The sequence below is a fragment of the Microtus pennsylvanicus genome, chromosome 2 (genome assembly GCF_037038515.1).
Source record: "Microtus pennsylvanicus isolate mMicPen1 chromosome 2, mMicPen1.hap1, whole genome shotgun sequence".
Classification (NCBI taxonomy): Eukaryota; Metazoa; Chordata; class Mammalia; order Rodentia; family Cricetidae; genus Microtus; species Microtus pennsylvanicus.
This window is the reverse complement of record NC_134580.1, coordinates 9,469,413-9,496,879: the sequence shown is the minus strand read 5'-3', so window position 1 is coordinate 9,496,879 and position 27,467 is coordinate 9,469,413. Positions and strand designations below refer to the sequence as shown.

The 27,467-nt window shown below is 50.0% G+C and overlaps 1 protein-coding gene and 1 long non-coding RNA gene across 3 annotated transcripts in view; one reads left to right on the top strand and one right to left on the bottom strand.

The window, feature by feature from the left end:
- The window catches only part of Cacng2 (calcium voltage-gated channel auxiliary subunit gamma 2), a 127,002-nt gene that overhangs the window by 7,448 nt on the left and 92,087 nt on the right, over window positions 1-27,467 (bottom strand). For both annotated transcript variants that reach the window (XM_075959991.1, XM_075959993.1), the window contains one exon: window positions 14,395-14,478. In XM_075959991.1, coding sequence (XP_075816106.1) covers window positions 14,395-14,478 — 84 coding nt within the window. The remainder of the gene's footprint in view (window positions 1-14,394; window positions 14,479-27,467) is intronic.
- LOC142843116 (uncharacterized) overlaps window positions 1-27,467 on the top strand; it is a 62,815-nt gene that overhangs the window by 29,964 nt on the left and 5,384 nt on the right. The gene's annotated exons all lie outside the window — the stretch shown is intronic.

Genomic DNA, 27,467 nt, shown 5'->3' with positions numbered 1-27,467 from the left:
AATTCCCATCAGTACGAGCACATAGGGATGGTAAGTGCTCCCTGACAGCCTGGAGAAGCGAGATGCTCCTGTGTGCTGGGTCTTAACACACTTTACAATGTTGCTGTAATTTAGAGAGGAGAAAACTGAATCCAGAAAGGTGGGGCAACTTGTTTAAAGCTACCTAGCTAGTGAGCAGCCTGCCTTCCTTCCTTCCTTCCTTCCTTCCTTCCTTCCTTCCTTCCTTCCTTCCTTCCTTCCTTCCTTCCTTCCTTCTTTTCCCAAGATAGGGTTTCTCTGTATGACTGTCCTGGCTGCCCTGAAACACTCTGTAGACCAGGCTGACCTTGAGCTCACAGAGATTCCCCTGCCTCTGCTGGGATTAAAGGAGTGGCTTACCACTGCCCAGTGAGCAGGGTTTCTAATCTGGAACAGCACCAGGGCTCTCCCAGGAGTTTAGGAGGGAGCTGGGAGGTGGGAGGAGCTGGACTCTGGTTCCATCTGCACTGTGGACTGTTACATAGATGATTCTGCCTTTTCCCTATGGATACAGCAGGAGGACTCTGTCCACCTTCTCTGAGGATGTGGCTCTTTCTGCCTGCAGCATGCCTGTGTTCATCAGAGGAGACCGCCCTAATGCAAAGGGACTCAAGACAATCAGATACCCAGCTCCCCTCTTCTGCTGTGAGAATTTTGTGCCTTTCAGTGTCTGCCTTTTAAAAAAATTTATTATATATATTTTTAAAAATACCAATCCAAATTCCCACTCCTTTCCCTCCTCCCATTCCCTTCACACACTCTCCCAATATGAACAAAGAGGTCAAGACCATGATGGGTTCATCCACTGAAACAGTCTACCTGAGCTAATGGGAGCTCACCAACTTCAGCTGGACTGGGAAGGAACAAGTACAGGACGAAACTAGTCTCTCTGAATGTGGCTGACAGGGTCTGCCTTTTAAAAGCTCACACCAGCCGGAAGGCAGTGGGATTCACACCAGCCTTGGTGGGATTCTGTCTGGTGGCTGTGGCTGGGTCCTTCTGATTGACAGTGCACACTGCACTGGGACAGGGATGGCTGTCTGAGATGGAGGGTTCTTTGCTCTTGCCTGGTGGGAGTGCCACCCCTGTGCCTGGTTCCTGGGTGTATGAAAACAAGCCTTGCCCCATCTTTATGGAACTATGTCCTGGTGAGGGACATACAACATCAGACAGCAACAGAGCCAGGATGAAGTGTTCTGACTGAAAGTCCCTGTGGGGTATGTGTGTGCTGGGCTCTGAGAACTGAGAGTGGGGGCATTGTAGGTCAGGGTAAGGAGTGTGCCTTAGTTTTCAGGGCATGGGGACACACTGGGAAACTAATAGGGAGGGCTGGAGAAGCAAAGTCAAGAGTGACTTAGAGCCTAGAGGAAGGCTGCTGGCCATGGCAGTGGGACTTGCTCCAGTGTGGGCACACTCCTGGATCTGGGCAGAGGGGGGCAGGACTGAGAGACTCTTGGGAAGTGGCTAGAAGTGGTGAAAGACAATGCTTTCCTGTGGGTTCAGCCTTGTGGGCTGGCTGGAAAAATACACATGGAGGCAAGGAGAGAACAAACTTTGTAGAGACAGACCAGGCCAGGCCAGAGGGTGAGGAGGGGAGGAGGAGGGGAGGAAGGAAAAAGGAGGAGGAGGGAAGGAGGAGAGGGAAGAGGGAGAACTCCAGGTTCAGACATCCCTAGTCTGAGGTTTTCCAGGACTATATCCGTGTACTGTGGACCAGGCAGCTGCCTCCCAGGAGATATGCGTGTTAGGTTGTTTATGTGGGCTCCATAGACACAGATGAGATCTTCCTGCCCTTAGCCCTAAGGCCTGAGGATTGGGGTCCCCAGCATGTGGTGACTGCCCAGAGAAGATGAAAATCCAAACAGGTTTTCTCCCAAGCTGCAGTGACCAGAAGAAATGAAAGGGCTTTTGTAAGTGAAGTGTTTGTGTATGGGACACTTTATGGTTCTATTTCATTGCCTTTTCCCCTCCCCGGCTTTTGACAGGGTCTTTATAGCTTAGCCTGGCCAGAACAAGTTGTATAGCCCAGGCTGGCCTCAGTCTTCTGGGTGCTGGGATTATAGGCACACACTGCCATAATCAAGCTCAACTCCTATTTTCTGTGTTGGTGGCGGAAGTGACAAATATCCTAAGCACTGGGGAAGAACCATGCTTAGGAACTGGCCTCTTGCCTCTGCCAAGGGTGGGAATAGGGGTGAGTTGGGTTGGATGGTTGGGGAATAGGGACACTGAATCAACATTCTCTGTTGGTCCTCTTTGCCAGATTCTCTTGGTAAATCATGTTTGTGATCTCGGGCCTCAGGGAATCAACTCCTAAGGCCATCACACTGCGAAATTGCTCTTCGGGGTGGGCTCATCCGGTGGACAGCAGCACACAGAGGCCATACTGTTCCTTGTCTCCATCTGGCAGAGTGGGCGGGTGGCGCTTGGTGACCGGGAGTGGGGTGGGGGAATGGCGTTAGAAGATCCGGCCTGCTGCTGGCTCTTCTGTTTGTCTTTTTTTTTTTTTCTGGCCTCAGGTCTGCACTCTGCGGGCACTGCACTAGTGAACCCATCAGGCCCCCCTCGTTGTGACTATCCTGTGTCCCTGGGATCCTTCCTCTAGGCCAGATTGCCATTTTAACCATTGGCCTGTCTTGTACCCTAGTAGTCACCATGGTTAGCACACTGAGGGTAACTCCCCAGTTTCTGCACAGTGTTGAACTCTGTGAATGTTAGCCCACTGGGACTTGATCCATTTTAATGGGATTGGGTGTTAGATATGCTAGATTGGAAGAACGTTTTAGACTCTTGTTTCCTGCCTGAACCCCCTGTTGGTTCCAATTGATTGGTGTAGCAAACCAGCCAATTGGAACAAAAATGAAACTAAATGTGAATAGAAGGTGTGTGAGTGTACTTGTGTGTGTGTGTTGGAAAGAGGTGTAGAAAGATTGGCAGGGAGAGAGGAAGGGCGTGAAGAGGGGAGAGAGAGAGAGAGAGGGAGGAAGAGAGAGAGCGCACTTAGGTGCAGGCGCAGGCTGCCTCACTGACTGTGTGGTCTCTGCCTGGCTTTCCCATCTATATGATGGGGAAGCAGCCATAGCTACCCTCGGTGGCTGTGAAGATGAATCAGGCTACTGTCAGGTTGGGGACCCAGTTGAGTGCTCAGCACCCATTTGTTCTCTGTGATGCCTCATGGAAGATGTGCTGAGGCTACTTGGGGGGGAGCATTGGCTGTGTTGGGAGATAGCTGTATGAGCATCTCTGCTGGCCATGCTGCCTAGCCCTGTGTCTCAGTTTCCCCAGCTCTCTGTGTAGAGATCAGGAAGGAGTACAGCCAGCTTCTCAACTGCTGTGGGGAGAAGCCTGGGCAAAATGTTCAGGGCATGTCCCCACTGGGTCAGGAGATGTGGCTGTTATGACAACAGAGTAGGTGTGGCTATTGTTTCTCTTAGGCTTTAAAAATAATAAAAGATCTATATTATCTATCTATCTTCTTTCTATCCATCCATTCACCCATCTACTTAGACAACTATCTATCATCTATCTATCTATCTATCTATCTATCTATCTATCTATCTATCTATCTATCTATGGTGCAGGGGTGGGGAGAGCCTGTGTGTATTGTGGTCTATGAGTGGAGGTCAGAAAACAAATCGTGGGAGTCTCCTTCCATGTGGTTCCCAGGCATTGAACTTGGGCTGAAGGCTTGGGCAAGGGATGCGTGGTGGAGATTGCGCCTGGATCCTGGTCCCAGAAAGGTCCTGAACAGCATCTCTTTTTCTGGGTCTCAGTTTCCCCCATATCTGTGAAATGGAGGCACAGGGCTGGTGGCCCTCCTGGAGGCCTGAATTCAAGAGCTTTGAGGACATTCTTTCCCTCCAAAACCTGTAGGGGGCAAACCTCAAACTCAGGGACTCCCTCCTGTGTTCCCTGTGGTGGCTGGGGAGTGTGAACTAAGCACGCCTTATTCACTGGAGATTCAGAGAGATTGAGGACTTGCTTAAGGCTACAGAGCACAGCTCTTGTAGACTATTATTTTAAGGTGTGTTGCTTTTGTTTATGCTGCATTTGTTTAACTCTGTGAAGCTGTGATTCTTTGCCTGTCTAAAACACATGACGGTCTAATAAACACCCAATAGTGACGCAGGGGAAGGGATAGGTGGGGCTGGCAGGCAGAGCAAGTAAATAGAATGGGAAATCTGGAAGAGAAGAAGGAGCAAGAGGCTGGGAGGTGGTGCACACCTTTCATCCTAGCACTTGGGAGGCAGAGGCAGGCGGATCTCTGTGAGTTCGAGGCCAGCCTGGTTTACAAGAGCTAGTTCAGGACAGGCTCCAAAAAGCTACAGAGAAACCTTGTCTCAAAAAACAAACAAATAAAAAAGAAGGAGCAAAAGAACAAGGAGAGGAAGGAAATCAGGGGTCACCCAGTCACCCAGCCAGCCACGAAGTAAGAGTGAAAGTCAGATATACAGAAGTAAGAAAAGGAAAAAGCCCAGAGGAAAAAGGTAGTTGGGATAATTTAAGAAAAACTGGCAAGTTTCTCAGGAGATCTTGTCTATTTCCCCTTCCCAGGGGGATCCTTGTATGTTTCTCTTAAGGTTCTCCTTGTTACCTTGCTTCTCAGGGGTCGTGGACTGTAGGTTGGTTGTCCTTTGCTTTACGTCTAACATCCACTTGTGAGTGAGTACGTATCATGTTTGTCTTTCTGGGTCTGGGTTACCTCACTCAGGGGGTGGGGGGTAGAAGGAAGAGTGGCAGGAGGAGGGGAGGGGAGAAAAGGAGGGGGGAGAATAACATGAGGGAATGGGATGGTTGAGATGGGGGAAGGACAGAGAGGAAGAGCAAGAAAAGAGATATCTTGGTTGAGGGAGCCATTATGGGGCTAGTGAGAAACCTGGCTCTAGGGAAATTCCCAGGAATCCACAAGGACGACCCCAGCTAAGACCCCAAACAACAGTGGAGAGGGTGCCTGAACTGGCCTTCCCCTGTAGTCAGATTGATGACCACCTTAATTATCATCACAGAATCTTTTTTTAAAAGATTTATTTATTTATTTTATATACAACATTCTTTCCATGTATGCCTGCATGCCAGAAGAGGGCACCAAATCTCATTATAGATGACTGTGAGCCACCATGTGGTTGTTGGGAATTGAACTCAGGACCTCTGGAAGAGCAGTCAGTTCTCTTAACCTCTGAGCCATCTCTCCAGCCTCATCACAGAATCTTTGTCTAGCAACTGATGGAAGCAGATGCAGACATTCACATCAAAGCACTGGGCTGAGCTCCCAAAGTCCAGTGAAAGAGAGGGAGGAGCGATAATATGAGCAAAGGGGTCAAGACCATGATGGGGACACCCACTGAAACAGCTTACTTGAGCTAATGGGAGCTCACTGACTCCAGACTGACAGCGGGGGAACCAGCGCAAGACCAAACTAGGCCCTCAGAATGCGGGTGACAGTTGTATGGCTGGGGCAGTCTGGGTCACTGGGAGTGGGACCAGAATTTATCCCTGTTGCTTGAACTGGCTTTTTGGAGCCCATTCTCTTTGAAGGGATACCTTGCTCAGCCTAGATATAGTGGGGAGGGCCTTGGTCCTGCCGTAAAGTGATGTGCTAGACTTTGTTGACTCCCCATGGGAAGCCTTCCGCTTACACTCTCTGAGGAGTGGATGGAGGGTGGGGTGGGGGGAAGGTGGAGAGAGCAGGAGGAGGGGAGGGAGTGGGAACTGGGATTGGTATGTAAAATGAGGAAAGATTGCTTTAAAAAATTAATTAATTAATTAAAAAAAGAAAAGCTGGCAAGAAACAAGCCACACTAAGGCAGGGTATTTACAAGAAAGTATAAGTTTCTGTGTGATTTATTTGGGAGCTGGGTGGCGGTCCCCTTGAAGAACAAAAGACCAAAAGAGCAAAGAGCCCCAAATAATAAAAAGAATAGAAGTTAAAAAAAACCCTACACACAGCTATCTGGAATTTAGGCCCTTTTGTTCCAATTCCCCAACTTAGACCTTGGCACCTCATTTTCCTGTTTACTGCAAGCTCAGCGTCCTAGGAAACCCTTGAATGCCTGGTAGGGTAAGTGGAGGTAGGGACAGAAGGAAGGAAGGTCGGGGACATCCTCCAAGGTGGGAGGGTGACCTTGTGTGGCCTGAAACCTAGTTTCATCTCTGCCCTCATTACAGACAAGCAGTCCCTGGGCCTGAGCTGAGAGCGTCTGTGAGCTGGATGGGGTGGGAGGACACTATGTGTAGCTCTCCAACTTGGGGTCCCCAAGTTCTTCACATTCCAGCAAGGAGAAGAATCTTAACTGAAACCAAGACCAGGACCGGGGTGGTAGCTCAGAGGTAGAGAGTTTGCCTAGTGCACGTAAGGCTTTGGGTTTGATTCCCAGTGCCATAGAGCAAAGAGGAAAATGGAAAAAAACAAAACAAAGACCAAATAGGATTGTAGCCTGTTCCCACCCTAGAGGAGAGCAGCATCATTACCCCTTATCCCAGGCGGGGCTCTCATGGCCTATCGCCTTCCAGCTGGCTTCTCCTCCCCTGGCTGAGCCCAGCACACTCAGGAGTCAGCCAGGCCTTGAGTCTGAGCATCCAACCATGTTCTCAGTTTCAAATCCTCACACACAATGTGGGTAGTGTCCTCCCTCAGGGTAAAACTGATGCTGTCTCTGAGCCTTCCAGTGTCAGAGATGCCTGCCGTGGCTGCTCTTGGGCCAGAGATGCCCCCCACCTCCAGTAGTGTGTGTGTGTGTGTGTGTCTGTCTGTCTGTCTGCAATGGCTCCAGCTCCCCTAGGTCTCTTCTCAAAGGCTGCTTTTTGCTTGAGGAACCCACTGGAAAGGGAAGAAGGGAATCTCTGTTCCCATCCCAGCCCCTCCTCTTTGTTCTCGGCACACCGCGGTCATCACACACACCGCCACACTAAACAATCACACTGGCTAATGCCTTCTGAGTGCTTCCTGTGCTCCTGCTGCTCAGAAGCGATGTCTTAAGCCAGCTCACTCCATCCTCAGCACAACCTTGAGAGAGAACATGGAAGACGAGGCCAGGGAGGCAGCTGAAGTGGCTGTTGGATTTGAACCTCCGCAGCCATCTCTCTCCTGATGGCCCAGCTCAGTGTGTTACTTTATCCTCCCTGTCGGTATCCTTCCTACCTAGTGGGATGACTATCCTTGAGGAGGGTCTGCTGCTTCAGTTGCCTTCTGAGCTGAGGTGAGGGGCCTATAACTCAGGTGTGACTCTGTATGTTGAGCAGAGGTGGTAGGTAGCCGTGTCTGGATTCCTCAGCTCCTGCTCCCTCACCCCCTTCTTGTGGTCCATGTGTGTGAGGTACCCAGCTCTGCTGTGTATGAGAAAGTATGTGCGGGCATGTCTGTCTGTCTGTCTGTCTGTCTGTCTGTCTGTCTGTCTCTGTGTGTTTGTGTATGTGTGAGATCTAGCATATTAATCCTGGCTCTTCCCCTCAAGTTCTAGCTCCAGACGCTGTTGAGTAGGGGACCTGATCCTACCTGTTGGTCCCGTGCTATGAAAGTCTACAATATTATAGATTTCGGTGTCTGACATACAGTAGGTGCTTAATATGTGATTGTGGACAGGGACTTATTGCACTGATTCTTTTCCCCTCACTCCAAGCCACATGGGGGAGACTAAAACCACAATTATCCATCTTATGGACATAGCAGGTGTACCCTAGCACACAGAGATCTGCTCCGACACAGAAAGATGTGCAGATAGATACCTACCTACCTACCTACCTACCTACATACCTATCTACCTACCTACCTACATACATACATACAGACAGACACTTAGATGTGTGGACACCAAGGTGCCAGACACAGAACACGGCACAGATGTAGACTCTAGCAGAGACATATGTTGGCATTCACAGGGGGGTGGTGGCCACTAGCCAACACCTCCTTTTCCTTACTCAGACTAAAGAAGAGGCGGGGCCACCAGGACAGGCACGTCCACAGGATAGTGCTGGGTAGAACAGTGTGACCTTTCATCTCTAGTGGGGGCAGTGGTAGGCGAGGAGAGTCCCAGACCATCCCACTTAGCAAAGGTATTGGGAACGAGGAGTGGGGTGAGGGGTCCCACATTACTGAGGCCCTGGACTCTGACCCAGGATTGATGGTGGGCCAGAGACGAAGACCGTGCGTAGACCCTTCCATGCACTAGGCCCTCAGGAAGGCTGGATAGTGGCCTGTGAGCAAGTGCACCCTGTTTCTCCCGCTGACCAGGTGCCGAGCTTTAGACTCCTATCCAGTCACCCTCTTTTAGAACCCCCTGTACTCCTCCTTTGTCCCAAGTCACCCTGGATGAGCAAGGAGGGCAGAGGTGGCACCCTGGCTCCTTCTGCTTTGCTTGCTCTGTTTTGTTCTTCAGATTATTGCTCACACTCCCCACAAGTGCTGTCAGCCCCACCCTGACCCTGGCAGCAGGGCTTGACTCCCTGTGTCGCAGCACCGCACCGCACCGCACCGCACCGCACCGCACAGCACAGTACAGCACAGCACAGCACAGCAGTCTAACATGCTTTGCGACGAACTTGCTAATTTCGTTGATTGCAAATCTTAGGCACCTAAGGCCAGGGCTCCGCGGCTGTCAGCTTTCACATCCTTAGCACCTGGAGGAGGGTCTAGCCTACAGGAAGGAGGCAGCTGCTGGAGGATTGGAAGGCTGTGAGGCGTTCACACTTGGAAGGGAAGGAGAAAGATACACTTGTCTCTAGGGTGACGGCTTTGGAGGCTTAAGGCCCCAGGAAGAAGGAGGCACAGGTTTGGCAGGGCTAAGTTCACCCTGTCATGGTTCATCTTACCATGGTCTTGGGCTTGGGAAGAGCCTAAAGGCCAGAGACAAAAGGGAAAGGCAGAGCCACACTTCGCCCCCACTTCTGCTCATATCTCTGTTTTCTTTGGAGTGAGTTCAGAACACTGAAAATGGGCTCAGCTGCCCCTGTGTGGATTGGGCAGAGATGCTGGGGGAAAGCCCTCTTTGCTGGCTCTGCCCCTTTTCTCATACCTCTATCATTTTAGTGAAACCTGAACAGCCTGGGCATGGCACTTGGCGGCCTCGTACCCACCTGAAGGCTAGATCCTCTGAGAAGCCTTCCCTGGTCATACTGTATGGAAACACCCACCTCCCCCACACTCTGGCTCTGGCTCTGCGGTGCTGTAGCCCTCATGCCCTCAGGGATCGTGTGCTTACTTCTCTCCTCAGTGTCTCCTTTCATCAGGGCCAGGCAGGGTTTGCTCTGCAGTGTTCTCTCTGGCATCCCAGCCCTTAGCACAGTGCCTGGACACAGTGAGGCTCTGTGAACTGTGCTGCTGAATGCCTGGATGGAAGAAGCTCAGAGCTTTCTTTTCTTTTTTTCTTTTCTTTCCTTAAGGGAGGAGGTGGAGCCAGAGCTAGGCTGGCCTTGAACACCGGGATTTTTCTTCCTTCACTTCCTGAGGGCTGGGATTACAGATGTGTACTCTTGGATCTTTATAGAGTTTCATTTGTTTGTTTGTTGTTTTTTGTTTTAGAAAAATATGCATGATCTCTGTTCAAATTATATTTCAAACCTGAAGTCAGAAACAAAATGAGGAGGCCTGGGTGGGGACAGAGAAATGGATGTTTCAATGTAGCCCCTGACTCTCACCATGATGCTTTTTGGTAGGCGATATCCTATTTTTATAGCCAGGTGACTTTGGTCAGAGAGGCGAAGGTGCTGGCTAGGTTAGTGCTGAGCTGGTCCTTGAACTGGGTGCCAGATCAGGCCTTGAGCACCTTGGCCTTCACCTCTCTTGAGCACGGATATGCTCTCAGCCCTAAAGGAGCCCAGGTAAGCACCCTTGGTGGCTCCTGCGACCTAGGACTTGTCTGGCTAGTCTCAAACTCTACTCCGCTCTCACTTGTATATCTTCAGAGCTTGCCTCATTCCAGAAGAGTCCTTCACCTGGACTGGGTGGGTGCAGGGAGCCGGAGCCGGCACAGGTCTGACCCTGTCCAAGTGGTATCATGGTCAGTGTTATCGACTTGATGAGCCTCTGGGTATGCCTGTCTGGGTCATCTTGATTTTATTGAGGTGCAAAGACTTGCCCACTGTGGGTGGCCCCATTCCCTGGCCAGGATCCTGACTTGTGTAAGTGGAGAAGGGGAGCTGAGTGGCAGCCTGCGCTCCGCACTCTCACTCTCTGCTGTGGATATGATAGGGCCAGCGGCTTCAAGTTCCTGCTGCCTGACTCTCCTGCCGCGATGGGCTGTCTTCTTGAACCGTGAGCCATTGTCAGCCCTTTCTCCCTTGAGGTGCTCCTGTTAGGTATTTTACCACAGCAACAGGAACAGTAAGACAGGCAGGCTGCTTGTGATCTTGTAACCACTGGGACACTCACTACCTTTCTGGAGCCCACCCTGCATGGCCACTGTCCCCTCAAGTCCAGAGGTCTAATGGCAGAGCTGCCTTCAGGGGGAAGTCTCCGGTGTCTCCATTGGTTGAACCTTTCCCTGCCTTTCACTCTGTCCCATTCAGAGTTCTCTACTTGGGGCTCAGTGTTGAGCCATCTACCAGCTGCCTGGCCTTCAGCCACCCCAGTCTCTGGCTGCCCCAGCTTCGTTGGCTTCACCTTGTTTCACCTCTCTCTGGTTTGCACCGTGTCTGCCTCTCAAAGCTGGAACTGGCCTCACTGTCTCCATTACAGCTTTTAGTCCCCTGCCCCTGATAGCCAGCTGCTCTTTCCCGACCAGGCCCCATCTCACTCAGAAGGACACTTGACCCTCTCACCAGACCCACAAGGCCGGAACCCTCCCATGTCTCTGCTATCTTAGGCTGCAGGCAGGACTCTAGCTTAGGCTGACCTTGTTGTGTTGACCAAAGATGGGCTCTGTTCTTGCTCCAAAGCCTTTGCTTAGTGGTTCCCTTCACTAGGTTGTCTCCTCCCGAGAAATCCTCTCACTGTTTCCCCTTCCCTCACTGAGAAAGGATGTCTTGGTCCCTCATCTAGGTGACACCCTTCTCCTGTCTTTCCCCATCACACTCCCATTTTCTGAGGCCATCTCAGGCAGGGCTATTGCTCATTTCTTCTTGCCTCCAGTAGGGCACAGCCTTCCCAAAGGCCCCGTAGTCAGGCACACCCTGAATACTGACAATAGTACCTTACCCACAGTCTGGCACACAGTGGGCGCTTAGTAAATACATCACAGTGGGCGCTTAGTAAATATGTCACAGTGAATGAATGATCCTTTTAGAACCCAAATTTACACTTTGGTAACATCTTTAGGAAACATTTGGGAACACCTCTGTGGAGAATATTCCAGGGAGAGCAGGCTCCCTCGACTCCCCAGGCTGCCTTCTACTTCTGTATGAGACATACACTTTAGGTCCCTAGTCTTTCCCTAGGTAGCTAGCCCTCAGGGCTAATTCTTTCTCTCTCCCAGCTTTTCAAATGAGAAGCATAGCCATGTGAACTAAGGTGGTGGGTTTAACTAACCTGGGCTCTGGACTGACTCAGGCTCTACCTACCTCCAGGTAAGCCCCACCCACCTAAGCTGGCCCTCAGCAATTCTTCTGGAAGGCCCGGCTGCTTGCTTTATCCCTGAAGATATTTCACCATGACTTTCTCCACACCCATTCACCTATCCGGTCACTTCTTTGGTCTGTCAGGAAAGCACGTCACCAGACCCCGTCTCCCTGTCAGGCGCTGTACTGGATGGGGGTGAAAACATGCATGGGGCAGAGACTAGGAAGCTTCTATCTTGCCAAGATATTGGGTGCAAACCAGCAAAATTGCAGTGTGGGGTGATAAAGCATGAGATGGGATGCAGTCGGGGTGAGAGGGTCCCAAGAGGGGCTTTTGAACCAGAAAAGATGTATAAGGGCAAGGCCGCTTCTAGAGAAGTCATCCCTGCCTCCCATTTCTTCCGGCTCCACAGAATGACAGAAGCAGTGACTCTGACCTTTCCCAAACCAAGCTGTCTCGCTCAGACTACCCCATCAGCTCAGGGCCAGCACACCCTAGGCAGGCTGCTGCAACCTTTTGGGAATGGACCTTCATGAATCCTGTGTCAATTTTTCCTTAACAAGTGACAGCCAATAAAAATCAGGCATAGTGGCTCTTGCCTGTAATCCCAGCACTGGGGAGGGGGAAGAAAGGGAATTGGAAGTTTAAGGTCATTCCTGGCTCTATGGTAACTTTAAGGTCATCCTTGGCTCTATGGTAACTTTAAGGCCATTCCTGACTCGATGGTAACTTTAAGGTCATTCCTGGCTCTATGGTAACTTTAAGGTCATCCTTGGCTCTATGGTAACTTTAAGGCCATTCCTGACTCTATGGTAACTTTAAGGTCATTCTTGGCTCTATAGTAACTTTAAGGTCATCCTTGGCTCTATGGTAACTTTAAGGTCATCCTTGGCTCTATGGTAACTTTAAGGTCATCCTTGGCTCTATGGTAACTTTAAGGTCATTCCTGACTCTATGGTAACTTTAAGGTCATCCTTGGCTCTATGGTAACTTTAAGGTCATCCTTGGCTCTCTGGTAACTTTAAGGTTAGCCTGGGATACATGAGACCCTGGCTTTAAGAAAAGGGGCATTTATTCAAAGGCTTCCAGTATCTGTGGCTAGGATGGCACCACTGTGGCTTGAACAGCTGAGAACATTTCCTAGCTCACCCTTTGCAGAAAATGCCCATTCATTCGTTATACACACGCTAGAACCCTGCCTTGCTCAGTGAACTCAAGTCAGACCTCGGGACCCACGTCGCTGACACAGACCCCAGCCTCAGTGCAGGGACAAGATGAGCCAGTGCCCTGACACACTTCTCTCTTTGCCCTAAGGAAGCAGAGGCACAGCATGGCAGAGGGTGTCCACGAGGAATCCTGTATTCCACGAGAGCCATTTATTGAGCAACTATGGTATTCTGGGTACAATACTGAGTGAGACAAACCACCTCAAGGTGCTTTCTGTCAGGCTGATGAAGTTTTGCCCTCACTGTGCTTGTCCAGGTGAGACTCTGGGCCCAGGTGTGTATAGGGCCCAATCCCCATCCTCCCACTTCTGTATACAGGTCTTGTTTCTATCAGACTACCCTGGAATCAGCTGTCTCCGAGGGCCCTCCCCCTCAAGCCTGCTATTACTGGCACCAGAGACTGCCTCACCCGTCCACTCAGGCTTCCCTACTGCTCAGCACAGGCCCCAGTACATAGCAGGCACCCAATCCATGTTTATCGTGTTGTCTGATTCCAGATACAGTCACAGGTAATGACAACCAGATGGCCCTGAGGGAATTCTACTTAAGAACAAATCTCAAGGCAATTCAGAAAAGGAAATGATGACACTCATATTTTCCTTGCCCTTGATCCCCTTAAAAAACTGCCCAGGCATGGTGGCGCACACCTTTAATCGCAGCACTCAGGAGGCAGAGGCAGACAGATCTCTGAGTTCGAGGCCAGTATGGTCTACAGAGCGAGTTCCAGGACAGCCAGGACTATATAGAGCAACCCCACCTCAGAAAACCAATAAGTAAATAAGTAAACCATAAATAATCTATAGATTGTGTCCTGCTCTCTTCCTGGCTGCCTCGCCAGTGCCGCTTCCCATAGGCTTTTCAGGGAAACCGGACCCCCCCTCCCGGGCGACCTGCACGCTGTAGTAATTACTGAGAGAGACGGGGCAAGCCATATAATAAAGTGTCTCCTGCATTGCCTTTTCTTCAAGAGGATCCCGGGTGGTGTAAACTGGGATGCTGTCCGGGAGGAGAAGAGGAGAGGCACCCTGGAGCAGAGGCGGGGACCTCCTGGACTCCGTGAGTAAACCTTTCATCCAGCAGCCTGAGAGCCTTCAGCCTGGCTGTCCCAGACCTCAAGGACCCTCAGCTCCTCTCTGGGAAATCCCTTTTGATAGCTAACAAGGTCTGTGTTGGTTTCTGGGGATGGCTGAGAAATTTCCTCGGGGCTTCAAAAATGCTTTCTCTTGATAATATGTCTCAGGGGGATTTAAGATCACAGTGGCTACACTGGGTTTAACTTTGATTTGACTTGTGGCTGCGGGGGGGGGGGGCGGGGAGAGGATAAATTTTCTCTCTCCATCTCTCTAGTACAAGTGTCCTGTCACTGCCTGCTGGTTTTGTAATATTTGAGAAATGTTCCCTGAATACCTGTCTGTGCCATTCCCAGTGTTGGAAGAGAATGTCCTTTCTCTGCAGAACTGGGGGATGTTACCCAGCAGACAAGGACCCCCCCAATGCCCCTCAGCATGATCAAGAGGGTGACTTCCCGGAGGATCTGAGGGTGACAGCAGTTTCCTACCCTCTGCTATAACCGGGGTTCTGAGTACGCCTGATTTTGGATTCTCAGAGCGGACAATTGGAGGGAGCCCTCAGCTAGGGAGGTTAAAACGCGGTGGCACTCACGGAGGAAGTACTCTGCGGTGTCCGCCTCGTAGTCTGCGTCCTCTGGAAAGTGGTCGATTTGCTTGCACAGACCTTTGAAGTTCCCTGCAAGGTAATGCAGAAGGAGCGAGTAAGTGCGTGGTTCGTGTGGCTCAGGACCCGCCTGCCCTTTCTGGACGCTGTGGTCATCCGAGGGTCACCCCTGGCACCTTTGCCTGGTAGATGAAGGCATGCTCTGCAGCCTGAGCACAGAGCTGAGGCTCCAGCATCAAACCCTGCCTTCTGTCCCCACCTCCTGTCCCCAACTCCCTGTCCTGGCTCCCTCACTTTAGCTGGAGCCCAGGTTTGATTCTGGGCTGAAGGACTGTGCTTGGGAGTGGGGGATGGGCTCAGCAGCTCAGGGTGGTGGGTGATGGTGCTTGTCAGGGAGTCACCCAGTTCTTTGCAAGCTGTGGATTCTTTCCCAAGAAGGCAGACCCTAGACTGATTCAACAGACCACCTCTTAGAAGAAGCCAAGAGGTGGGTCCCATCTGAGCTGCAGGATAGTCCCCTTCTCAGTCTTAGAGTCCCGGCAGTTCTGAGTTGAAGGGCTGGCCCTCTACCACATTCCTTTTGGGACTCAAGGTTTCTCTGTGTAGCCTTAGACTGACTTCACATTCACCATGATCCTCCTGTCTTAGCCTTCCAAGTGCTGGACCACAGGCCTGAGCCACCATGCTAGATTTTAGTTTGTGAACTACAGCTCACCATAGCGACAAGAGGCCCATGAGAGTGGTGTTGTCACCGTGTTTCACAGAGAAACTGAAGCTCAAGCGCCCCAGTGCTAGAGCAGCAGGCTGAAGTGGGGCGCAAGGACTCAGACTTTGGCCTTGGTCTCTTTTGTTTGGTGAGAACTGGTCCCAGGCAAGTGCCAGCACAGGGCCCCAGCAGACCGTCAGCAGTGTTCCCCCAGAGAGTGAAGGAGTCATGGGAGGAAAGGGCCTGCAGACAGACTGACGGTGGATTCAGCTCGCCATCACCAGAGTGGCAGCTTTGCCTCTGGCATGCGCTGTGCATTTCCCAGCACTGTGTCTCCAGCAGCAGTGGAGGCAAGACTGGTACCAGTCCCTGCAGAAAGGATAGTCCCGGTTCAGGCTGCCTGGTCCAGCTCAGCTCTCTTCACCCAGTTTCTGTCTGAGCACACATGCATGTGTCCTGAATATTTAGTTTAGTGACTGAGGTGGGAGCAATGGACTGGAACCACCATCAGCTACTGCCTTTCTGTGACAGTTGCTAGATTCACTTAATAAATACAGCCCCCAGTAACTCAGCAATTTAAAACCTTTACAATTTATTTTCTAGTATTTATTTATTTCTAAGACAAGGCTTCACTTTGTGTGTCTTAGGCTCGCTCGGAAGTCACTATTTAGTCCAGGTTGGCCTTTAGCTCATGGCAATCCTCCTGCCTCAGTCTCTCTAATGCTGAGATAGCATGAGTCACCATGTCCAACTTAGCAATTTGCTTGCTTATAGAGTCTGAAGATTGCACACACACATACACACACATACATATATGCATGTGCATGCACACACACATATGCATGTGCACACACATGCACACAAGACACAATTCAATCATATGCACACAGACACATGCACACATGCATGCACACCCATGCAAACATGTGCACATGCATACACATACCTACAGAGATATGTGCACACACAGACATTTGTATGCACAGACATGCATGGACACTCACACACATACACACATGTAGAACACAGTGCACACACAGACATTTGTATGCACAGACATGCATGGACACTCACACACACATACACACATGTAGAACACACTGGATTTTCTTTCCACTTAACCTCGCTTTGTAGTGTCAAAATGGATCTATAATCTTCTAGGGATTTTGATCTTTTCTTCAGCCTCAGTCTGTTGTCTCCTCTTAACCCTCCTGCATTTGAGGGTGCTAACAAGAGGTCTGTGCCACCCTGATACCTTATTCCCAGTATCCAGGCTCACGCTTTCTCTCCTTTCTCCAGCAGGAAGCGGCAGCTGCTTAGCTGCTCTCTCCTATTCAGTAACAAACCCCAGCCCTTCTGAAGCACTTTTCAAAGCACTTTCATTTTCTTCCCATTTGATCTGACAAATATTTCATCAGTGCAGCTCCCTGACAGGCGACTGTATGAGGACTATGCACAGGAGGCTCAGAGTCCCTGAGGCCAAGGCTCCAACACCATGGGGACAGAGTTGATCTGGAGCCCAGGGCTGGAGGTGGAACCTCCTGGTGTCCCATGCCAGGGCCCTACACTTCCTCCTGTGCCACATCCCCACTTGACCTGGTGACTCCTAGCACAGTGCCAGGCATGGGAGAAGTGTCCGAAGGATGAGTGGAAGCTGTGGGGTGTGAGCAGCCAGTCCTCTCCTTCAAGGCCCACATCTGCATGTCCACTGCCCACCCGGAGAGCTGGAAGCTCAGACTTGCACTCCACTGCCTCCTTCCTGCCTGGGCCTCTAGAAGGAGCAGCAGGAGCAGCGAGAGCCTCTCCATGGTGCCCTCTTTCCAGGGAGAGCAGGGTCATCACCTCCACCTCTCCTCACTGCCTATGTGCATGCTTCGGCGTCTTTCTCCCCATCTCCACCAGGCAAGCCCTCACTTGTGGGGTCACCGCAGTCACCCCACGTCTACATTTTGTGCCTTCCCTTTCCCAAACTTTGAAAATGCAAATGGCCTCATGCCTCTCCAATCTATGCTCCACCCCAGCCTCAAAGATGCACCCCAGCTGTGCATCTTTAACACGCCAGGGTCTGCTCTCCATCTCTGACCCCGCCTCCCACCTACTCTCTCCCTTTTGGTACACCTCTGCTTTCTCACCTGCTGTGTCCCTTACTACCCCAGGACTTTTGCACTTGCTTGTCTTGCTTCCTGAGCCCTCAGCGAACCCTTGCAACTTCCTCCTGCATATGCTACAGTGTTTGCCTCTGGCTGGCTACTCTGCTGTCTGTCTGTCTGTCTGTCTGTCTGTCTGTCTGTCTGTCTCTCTCTCTCTCTCTCTCTCTCTCTCTCTCTCTGTGTGTGTGTGTGTGTGTGTGTGTGTGTGTGTGTGTGTTAAGGCTTGCATGGGGGCACTAGACAATGCTCTAGGAGAGAGGAAAGAGATGAAGGAAGACTTGGACGGGACAAGGCCCAGGACACAAAAGTAAGGTGTATGGGGGAGGTTCAGTATACTGTGACGCAGGACAGCACTGAAGGCTCAGCCTGGAACTACCCTCTTCTGGTTCCTTCTAATTTCCTGATGCCAACGACAGCAGGATCCGCTGGAAAGCAGGAGGGGAAAGACTTGGAGATTTGGGGTAGGACTCTTTTCCTTAAGAGCTGGGAGAGGGATGGACCAGGCTGCTGTGCATGCGTGTGACCTGGCCAATGAGCACTGGCTTAAAAGTTGCTTTTGAGGTTCTTTGATCTCTGGCACCATTCAGGGTGCAGGTAGAATACAGTTGGGGGAGCTGCTTTGAGATGAGTTCACTGTGTGTGTGTGTGTGTTTTTGGAGCTGAGCTCACAGAGGTACTAGGCAGCCTAGGATCAAGCTAGATGCTGAAAACCTCACCCTGCATCTCTCACACATGTGTGCACATGTATGTGATTTCATTAGGATCTAGGAAGCCTTAGGTAGATGGGGGTTGGGTAAAGTACTTGTTGGGTTCAGGGGAAGGATCTAGAAGGTGAGGCACGGTGGTCAGAGAGTGGGGTGCAACAGGAAGGGTGTGGAGAGCTGGGGTGACTAGTAATGCCAAGGTCAAGGTGTCTCAGGGGGAGGAGGGGGTGCCCCTGAAAGTCTTGGCAACAGGAAAGATTATACAAAAGAATTTGAGACAAGACAATTGCATCCTTTTTAGTTTCCCCACATGCCAAGTGTGTGTTAGGAAACTGCCTACCCCGTGAAAAGTCGATGCACAGACGATACATCAAATTATGCTAATGGGCCCCAAATAATCGGTTGGTTTTTAGAAATTATTGGTGTGATCTTTGGTTGATGAGGCTGCTGCAGACTAAATGATGGCCCTGTCTAGCCACGCTTTGACACGAGAGGCCTCGGCAGATGCTTCCTGGCCTCCTCGTTGGAAGAAGAGAGAGCTTGGTCACAGTCAGTGTGGCTTCCTTCCTTATCTCTGGTTCTGTGAAACTAGCCCCAGGAGCCATAGTACCGGGAGGCCAGGCCTCAGGCTGGGTGATGGCACTAGAACCATGGGGAGCAGGGGTATGTGGGGAGGGGAGCACTGCCAGACACTTGCATGGGGCACTAGGGACTGGAGGGGCTTCAGGGCTGCAGAACTGAGGTCTTGTAAATGGAATGCAGCTTCTGGCCCATCTTTGGGAGGAAAGGGAGGAAGGATGGTGGCACCCAGCTCTCCCTCCTCTCTGCCTGCCCTATCCTAGAGGTCCCTCTGGCCACCCCCTTCAGTTATTGGAAATTGTTGGCACAGAAGCACAGCAGGATTTCAACGTTCAGCCACTAGGAAAGCAAACACCCTCACAGGCCGGGTTCAGGTTCTTGGAAGTGAGGTGGCCAGGGCTAGTCCCTGGAGGGACTGTCCAATGGATTCAGGATCTCCTAGAACAATTACAAGATGGCTCAGGAGGGGAAGACAGCAGGTTAGAATGAGTGAGGGAGTGAGGGGAGCTAGAGAGAGAGGTGGGGAGTTACGTGAGTGAGTCTCAGAGGCTGGGGAGTTAGGGAGGAGGCTGGGGCATGGCCTGCGGATAGTTAATATCAACGAGGGGCAGAGGAGAGGTACCTCTGGGACTCAAAGAGAACAAGGATGAGAACCTGGGGAGTTCTGCCTACACAGGGATGATCTAGAGTGTGGAGGCTGGGGAGTTGGGGGCGGGGTCAGCTTAGGGAATAAAAGCCTGCACTAGCAAGCCAGGAGTAGCCAGGCCCAGGGAGGCAGAGGCCATGGTGAGCTCAAATCTGGTGGTTCTGAGGCCAGATGACGAGGCTGTGAGAGTCCAGGGACAGAGCCTGGGCTACCCAGATCCCTAGCTTCTGTCCCAGTAGTGGCACATAGGCTTCCTGGGGGTGGGTACCTACATGGGTGTCATTCACACAGGAAATTCAAATGGACACATCATGACAGGGAATGGTATGTCCTGGCTTTCCTGAGGCAGGCCTCCAGTCCACCCCATCTCCTCCTGTTTGGGGGGTCAGTGGCCTCACATGGATCAGGTGTTCAAAGAACCTACTCTCTTGGCCTGGCCATGACATTCCTTCAAGTTGGCTTCATCCTTTAGGGCTAGCCAACTGGTTGGTGCCAGCATGGCTGAGGTAGACTTTGCCTGAACTCTGGCCTCTGTGGGCTCCCAGTGCAGGGAATAAGGCAGAAAATACAGAGTGTGTAGAGGTTGGTGTCTCATGTACCAAGTTAGATGAGTGTGCAAGGCCTGGTGGGAGCACAACTCTTCAACTAACATTGCAGCACAAACTGTATACTATGTTCTTTGTAACTTCCTGAGGATGCAGGGATGAAAGAAATGCAGTTTTATTCTTAGGGCCTTGAAGTCGATGGTGTGGGACGGAAAGCTTGTGGTGGAAGAGCAATCAGTGCTGGAATGCGGTGGGGGGAGGGGAGAGGAAGGGTCTCAGGACTGGAGAAGGGTCTGAAGGCAGCGGTTTGTCAGTATCCACTTGCCCAGGCTCAAGGTGGGTGTTTGGTAGTATCTCTCCATAACTCTCAAGAGCTTAAAATCCACTATGATGCAGGAGTTTACACCAAGAATCTCCCAAATGCTACAGTCTTGTTTCCTTTCCCAGCTATCCTTTCCCCAGAGCTTGCAGTTAAACCACCTTCTGCAAACGTAGGACAAATAGAGGGGGTGAAGAAGATGGGATACCTCTAGAGGACTAGCAGAGAGTGATGAGGGTAGGAGCTGGCTGGACAAGGGACAAAGGCCAGTTCCCACCAGGGAGAAGACATCTCCACTGCAGCTCCTCCACCCTGCGCTTGGGGGAAGGTGTGGGGAGGTACTCCGGCTCCCAGCTCTGCAGGATAACTCGGCCAAGGGGTTCAGCAGCCAGGCATCTCCATAAAGGGAATGTCCCCAGCCTTAAAGCCCTATGGCTTCTGGCCAAGTGGAGGAAGTAGGGTGCCGGGCTGGAGCCTGGGGCTGCCAGGACTCTGCCCTCAGGAACTTCGTGGGCACCCTGGAATTCAGGCTTGCAGGTATTAAGTGGGATAAATGGCAGTTTGAGCAGCTCCATAAAAACACCAACCGCTGCCTTGTTTCTGGAGGTACAATAAGCTCTGGTGAAGCCAGTCATTAGGGGCGGCTGGTGCGGCTTTATTTTCACATATGTGTGAGTGACTGAAGGAGCAGAGAAGGGAGGGCAGGGGCGAACAGGAGGAACCAGGGGGAGGCTGGCCAAGTAATTTTTTTAAGTGAAGTAAATGCAGGGTTTGGTGAGAATGGTTTGCTCTCTGCTTTCCAACCTCTCCTCCTGACTTTTTGTCCCCCTGGCAGGGACCTCCCTGGCAGTGGGATTTCGGGGAGACCTCATGAGATGGGAGATATGCATGACTAGTAAGTACTTCTTCAGGACAGCCTGGGTACCAGCTGGAATGTGATGATCTGTAGTGATAACTCATGTGGTAGCGTGTGAGCTTGCTCATTCAGTTGTTCATTCATTCATTCATTCATTCATTCATTCATTCATTCACTCACTCATCCAGTGGGTGAATCCACATCCGAATGCTGGCTGCAGCGAGGTGCCGGACACTTTCTGGGTAGGGTCACTCTGGCCTGCCCTGCCTCCCTGTTTTCCTGGTGTTTGTTCTTTCTGTATGCTCTACAGGTTCAACTTTCTGCAGCTCTCAGCACTGACTGCGTGGGAACGATGGCTCGCACACTGTCCTGTTGTATCTGGTCTTGGTTTTTATTTCCATAACAACTTCTTTAGTGCTTTCCCTGAAATGTGTGGGAAGAGGTCGGAGTCCTGGACTCAGAATGATCTGGCCTTTAAGCCTGGCTCTGTCAGGGCTCTGCTGTGTGAATCTGAGAGGTTGTGTGACCAGTCTCTACCTCAGTCTCCTTTGTGTAAGGAAGGGGTATTAGTCATTGTGTAGTTCCGAGGGCCAACTCTTAAGACTTGCGATAGCACACGCCTTTAATCCCAGCACTCGGGAGGCAGAGGCCGGTGGAGCTCTGTGAGTTCAAGGCCAGCTAGATCTACGGGAGCTAGTTCCAGGACAGCTAGGGCTGTTACACAGAGAAACTCTGTCTCGGAAAACAAAACAAAAGCAAAACAAAATAAAACAAACGAAAGACTTGAGATAACAGAAGTGAGGGTCCCTGGTAGTTCCTAAGTATCCAGTAAATGCTGCCTCCTTCTCCTTTTGTTTTAGAGACAGGGTTTCTTTGTGTCACAGTTTCTGGCTGACCTGGAACTCCCTTTGTAGAACAGGCTGGCATACAGGGATCACAGAGACCTGCCTGCCTCTGACTCTGGACAGTGCTGTAATTAAGGGATTAAAGACTTGCACCACTGTTCCCCGGCTCTTATTTTCTTTCTTTTGTCTTCTTTGCCATCCTCATCTTCGCCACCTTCTTCTTTTTCTTCTCCTCCACCTCCTCCTTTCCCTCTATTTCTTCACCCTTTTTTGTCCTCCTTCTCTTCTTCCTTCTTTTCTCCTCCCCTTTCTTGAGTCGTTGTTGATATGTGGCCCAGGCTAGCCTTGAACTTCTTAAACTCCCTCCCCAGCCTTCTGGGTGCTGACATATAGACACGTGTCTCCATGCCTAGGCCTAGCCTTCTTTGACACTGTTCCATTGTCCTCAGCTGAAAAGACTCTTTTCTTCTCTGCTCTCCTGAGTAGTGATTAGATTACATAGGCTTAGAAATTCCTCAGAGTCCCCTAAGATGGATAGGGAGGGGCCAGAGGACTGTGTTTCTGTTAAGTTCCCAGGTGATGCCCACACTGCAAGGACCCTGGTGGACACATTTGGGCCTGACAGATGAGGCTGTGGGATATTTTGCACATGCTTTGATCTTGTTCTGTCTTGGTGTTATCAAAAAACGAGTCAAATCTGTAATCTCAAGAGCAGACTGCCTTCTAGACTTCCCCGAAGATACCATATTTTCCTTGATTCTAAGATGCTCATGTGTACATTTCATCACTGCTGGCTTCATTTAACACAACATGTGGCTTTTTTTCCCTGAAAAATGTTGTCTCTGGGGCTGGAGAGCACTGGCTGCTCTTGTAGAGAAGCTGGGTTTAATTTCTAGCACCCACATGGGGGCTTACAACTACCCATAACTCCAGTCTCAGGAAAGCTGATACTCTCTTCTGACCGCTGAGGGCAACAGGCACCCCGAGGCTGCACGCACATGTGCGCGCGCGCACGCGCACACCCCCCCCCCATTTTTACACATAAAATAAAAATAAATAAATCTAAAAAATTTTAAAAAGTTTTCTCCTGGGAAAAGTTTATCACACATGAAGAATTCATGAATCTCTGAGTGTGCCTACATGAACAAGTGGGAAGACAGCACAGGACACATCTCCATCCTCCTAAACAAATGAGCATCATACCAAATACTAGATCCCTGGGGTGAGAGATGTTTCTGCGTGTCCCTCTTGAAAAGTCTACTTGAGAGAACTGAACTGTGTGTTCATATCACACTCAGCGATTCTTCCAGAAGTGTGGCGTGGGGAAGCCCCTGCGTGAAGCTACAGGAAGACTCATGCAGTGTTTCTAGCAGCACTGCTTGTCACTGAGGCAAGCCAGGAAGGGACCACCTTTCCTGTCACCTTGTAGTTCAGGAGCAGGATGGGTTGCTAGGGAGCAATGAACGTGGATGGGTTCTAGGTGTCCTACCTGTGAAGGCAGGTGAGTTCCACAAACAAGAGACTGACACCAATAAGCCAGGCTGCACGTACAGCTCATAAACTCGTGCCTGTAATTGTACCATTCACAATAACCAGACTCCGGGTTCAGCATAGATGCCCATCAGCGGATGACAGGTAAGTGCGGCATGAAATGCAAAAGGTGGTACATATGCATGCTGGAACTTTATTTGGGTATAAAAAGGAATGAAATGATGTGTTTTTCAGGATGAATGGCCCTGGAGATCATCAGGTTGACTAAAATAAGCTGGATACAGGGCGAAAGATATCATGGATTTTTTTTTAAAAATATTTATTTATTATGTATGCAATATTCAGTTTGTGTGTATGCCTGCAGGCCAGAAGAGGGCACCAGACCTCATTACAGATGGTTGTGAGCCACCATGGGGTTGCTGAGAATTGAACTCAGGACCTTTGAAAGAGCAGTCAGTGCTCTTAACCACTGAGCCATCTCTCCAGCCCCAATATCATGGATTTTATTTCATATGCGGAATCTAATGAAAAAAAAACATGAAAGAGGTAGGCCTACATGGATGGAAAAGGAAGGAGACAAGTGGGAAGATGGAGGAGTGAGAAGAAGGTAATGGGGGTGGGTGTGAGTACAGTCCACGGTGCATGTGGAAACGCCGTAATGAAACATGGTTTTTGTACCATTGCTTCTTACCAGTAACAAACAAACAAAAACAGAAAAATTAGGGGCTTAGATGGTAAAACGCCTATGATGCAAGAGCGAGGACCTGAGCTTGGATCCCCAGGACCAGTGTGAAATCCAGGTGTAGGGACAGACACAGGCACATCCCTGGAGTTTGCCAGTAGAGCCAGCTGGTGACCTCTGAGCTCAGTGAGAGAACCCGTCTGAAAACTAAGGTTGGAGAATCAGGTGTGGTCGTGCATGCCCTTAATCCCAATACTTGGGAGGCAGAGGCAAGTGGATCTCTGTGAGTTAGAGGCCAGCCTGGTCTACAGAGCGAGTTCCAGGACAGCTAAGTTTATATAGTGAGACCTTATCTCTAAAACTAAAAATAAAACAAAAAATAAACTAAACTAAGGTGGGGAACCGTTAAGGAAGTCACCTTGCTTTGACCTCTGACCTCCACAAGCATGCACACATAGAGGCACATGCACTGCCTCCCCCAACACTGCTACACACACACACACACACACACACACAAATACTGAACAATTTTAAAATCGAATTAATCATAAAATCAAACTACATAAAAATCTATAATAGTTGCATTATATTATTTTGATGGTTTCTCAAAGATAAAAACAGATATGATTAATTTAGAGAGTGTCTAGGTTGCCCCTTGGTTTCCATAGGAGATTGGTTCCAGGACCCCCAAGAGTACCAACTCTGAGAATGCTCAAGTCCTTTCTACCTGTGCTCATGGTGAAACTGCAAAGCCAGGCAGAGGAATGGGAGGCACTGAGCTCAGGAAGTGTTTGTCTGAGGTAGGGAAGGGTTCTCAGCAGCTTCAGTGTGTCAGGGCTGCTCCATCTTCTGACCTGATGAGGCATGTCAACCTCAGTATCTTGGTCTCCATCCTTCTCTGTGGCAGACATGGCTGGCAATTTGCTAACACCCTGTTTTCTCCATCTTTCCAAGCCTTGCCTGGATACACGACTTCCCAGAATATAGACTTTCATTCCCAGCTTTCCTTGCAGTTAGGGGTGGTCATGTGACCTGATTTTGTCCAATGAGATATTTGGGGATAACTTTAGGAATGCCCTTCAGGATGGGCACTTCTCAGCCCTTTTTTCAGGGCCTTGTGGACTATAGAGCTCTGGCTGCCATCTTGGACCCACAGGCAATCTTGAGAACGGGCTGTAGTGTCATGGCAGAATGAGAGAGTGTGTCTAGACCCTCACCAGCATGAGGTGTCCACCTAACCAATTGGAAAGTTTGCCTTCAGAGTTGTTCAATGGGAGAGAAGTAAGCTCTAGTTAAAAGAAACATGTAATAGACACATGTAATCTTATAGAATAAAATTATGATGTAGTCTCTTTTTGTATTTGATTAGTGTGTGTGTGTGTGCGCGTGCATGTGTAGGGTAGAGGTCAACATTGCGTGTCTTCTTGAATGCTTTAGATTTTATGTTTTTGAGACAGGGTCTCTCATTGAACCTGCGCTCCCTGATTGGCTAGACCTTGAGGCTGGTAGCCTCAAGGATCTGCCTCCCTCTGCCCCTCCAGCTCTGGGTTACAAACATGTACCACCGTGCCTGGCCCTTCCCGGGTCCAGGGTCTCTGTGGAGCAGAGGTCGGAGTACAACCACATCATTAGTCACTGTGGCACTCAGGGGTCACTATTTTATTCTCTAGTTCTATATGGGCAATCTTGTTTGTATTTTAATTTTTAAGGATTTTACATGTAAGTGAGATCTTGCAATAATTTTCCCTTAGTGACTGGGTTATTTTCCTTAGCGTATTATCCTCCAGTCTCATCTGCATTGTGTCTTTGCAAAGAGACAGCAGGGTCTCTTTCTAAAAGGCTGAAGATAGACCACTGTGTACAATCTCATGGTTTCCCTCCTGTATTTCTTCCTATCTCCTCTTTAGAGATAGTGTCTCACATAGCCCAGGTTGGCCTGAATTTGCTGTCTAGCTGAGACTTTCCTTCAACTCTGGAGCCTCCTGCTTCTACCTCCAGAGTAGATTATAGGCTTTTACAATCTCTCTCTCTCTCTCTCTCTCTTTCTCTCTCTCTTTCTCCCCCCCTTTTTTGAGACAAGGTCTCACTGTGTAGCCCAGGTTAACCTCAAGCTTGTAGAGATCCACCTGCCTCAGCCTCCCAGGGACCGGGATTAAAGGCGTACATCACCATACCCAACTGCTTCATGGTCTCTGTAGGCAGCTGGTCACTGACAGATACCCTATGGTGTTTCATACCGTGGCTCCTGTCAATGATGCTCTTGAGAGCGTGGGTGCAGACATCTTTACCAGCTGGTGATTTTATCTCCCTTTTATCTCCCTGAGTGCCTTCTGGGAAGGGTGTGCTGACTCGTGTACTTTGCTTAGGAACCTCCATACTGTCTTCCATGATGGTTGTCTGTCTCTACCATCCCCACTCAGCGCATGTGGGGTCACTTTTCTCCTCACCCTCGCCAACACCTGTTACCTTTGGTCCTTCTGCTAGCAGTCATCTTTACAAGCATGAGGTGGGACCTTCCAGTGTTTTCTATTTGCATTTCTTTGGTAGTTAGTAAAATTGAACACTTGGCATGGACCTACTGGCCGCTTGTATAGTCTCTTTTCAGAAATGTCTACAGAAACCCAGTGCTCATTTTAAAATTAGGCAACATTTTCTTGTTACTGAGTTATATCTGAATTCTTTATCTGATAGATACTTTGCAAATATTTATTCCCAGTCCCCAGGCGGTCTCTACATTTTTGTTACTGGTTAAAGTAGTCTTTTATGAAATTTAATATTAAACACATTTAAAAATACATTTTACAGGAGAAAATCAGCTGGATTCTCAGGGTATGCAGTAGGTACTCATTAAATACTTACTGAGCAACTTACTGTTGGGTGAATCAAGTAAGGTCCCAGTGTCCCTGTCAACTTTTGTTTTGGATCAATTTTACTGTCATCCAGTGCTAGCTGCTGTCATGAGTGCTGGAAAGAAGTAGGAGGGATGGCTGGATATGGACCAAGTAAGCCAGCCTTGGATAAAGGAAGTTAGCAGGGGGCATAAGACTGTTGTGGATATGACCTCCAACAAGGGAAGAAGGCAGCAGACCCCAGGGAAGAGGTTTGGAGATCCTACAAGAGGCTCCTGGAGATGATAGAGCCATGCTGGGGGATGGGTAGGGGTGGGGTTCCTGGGCACAAGAAGGGGAGGTCAGCTGGTGGCTTTCCATGATGCATGAGTTGGTAGGAGCCTGATCTCAGCAGAATTGAGAACTTGGAGGGTTCAAGAACCAGAACTTTGAGATCTCTAATCACAGCCTCATACACTGGGGGTGGAGCGGACTCCGAACTGGTCTCTGAGAGATGGAATGAACCCATATCATGGGAGCTTAACCCTAGACAACCCCAGGTCCCATTCCTAAGGGGTAGAGGGGATTCACACAGGGTAGGAGACAGACGAAAGCACCCCCATGACGCCACTTGTATTTGTCACAGGCATGAAAGGACATCAGGTCGCTTCTCTCTAAATACAGTTCCATTCAATTCAGCGTCTGCCACT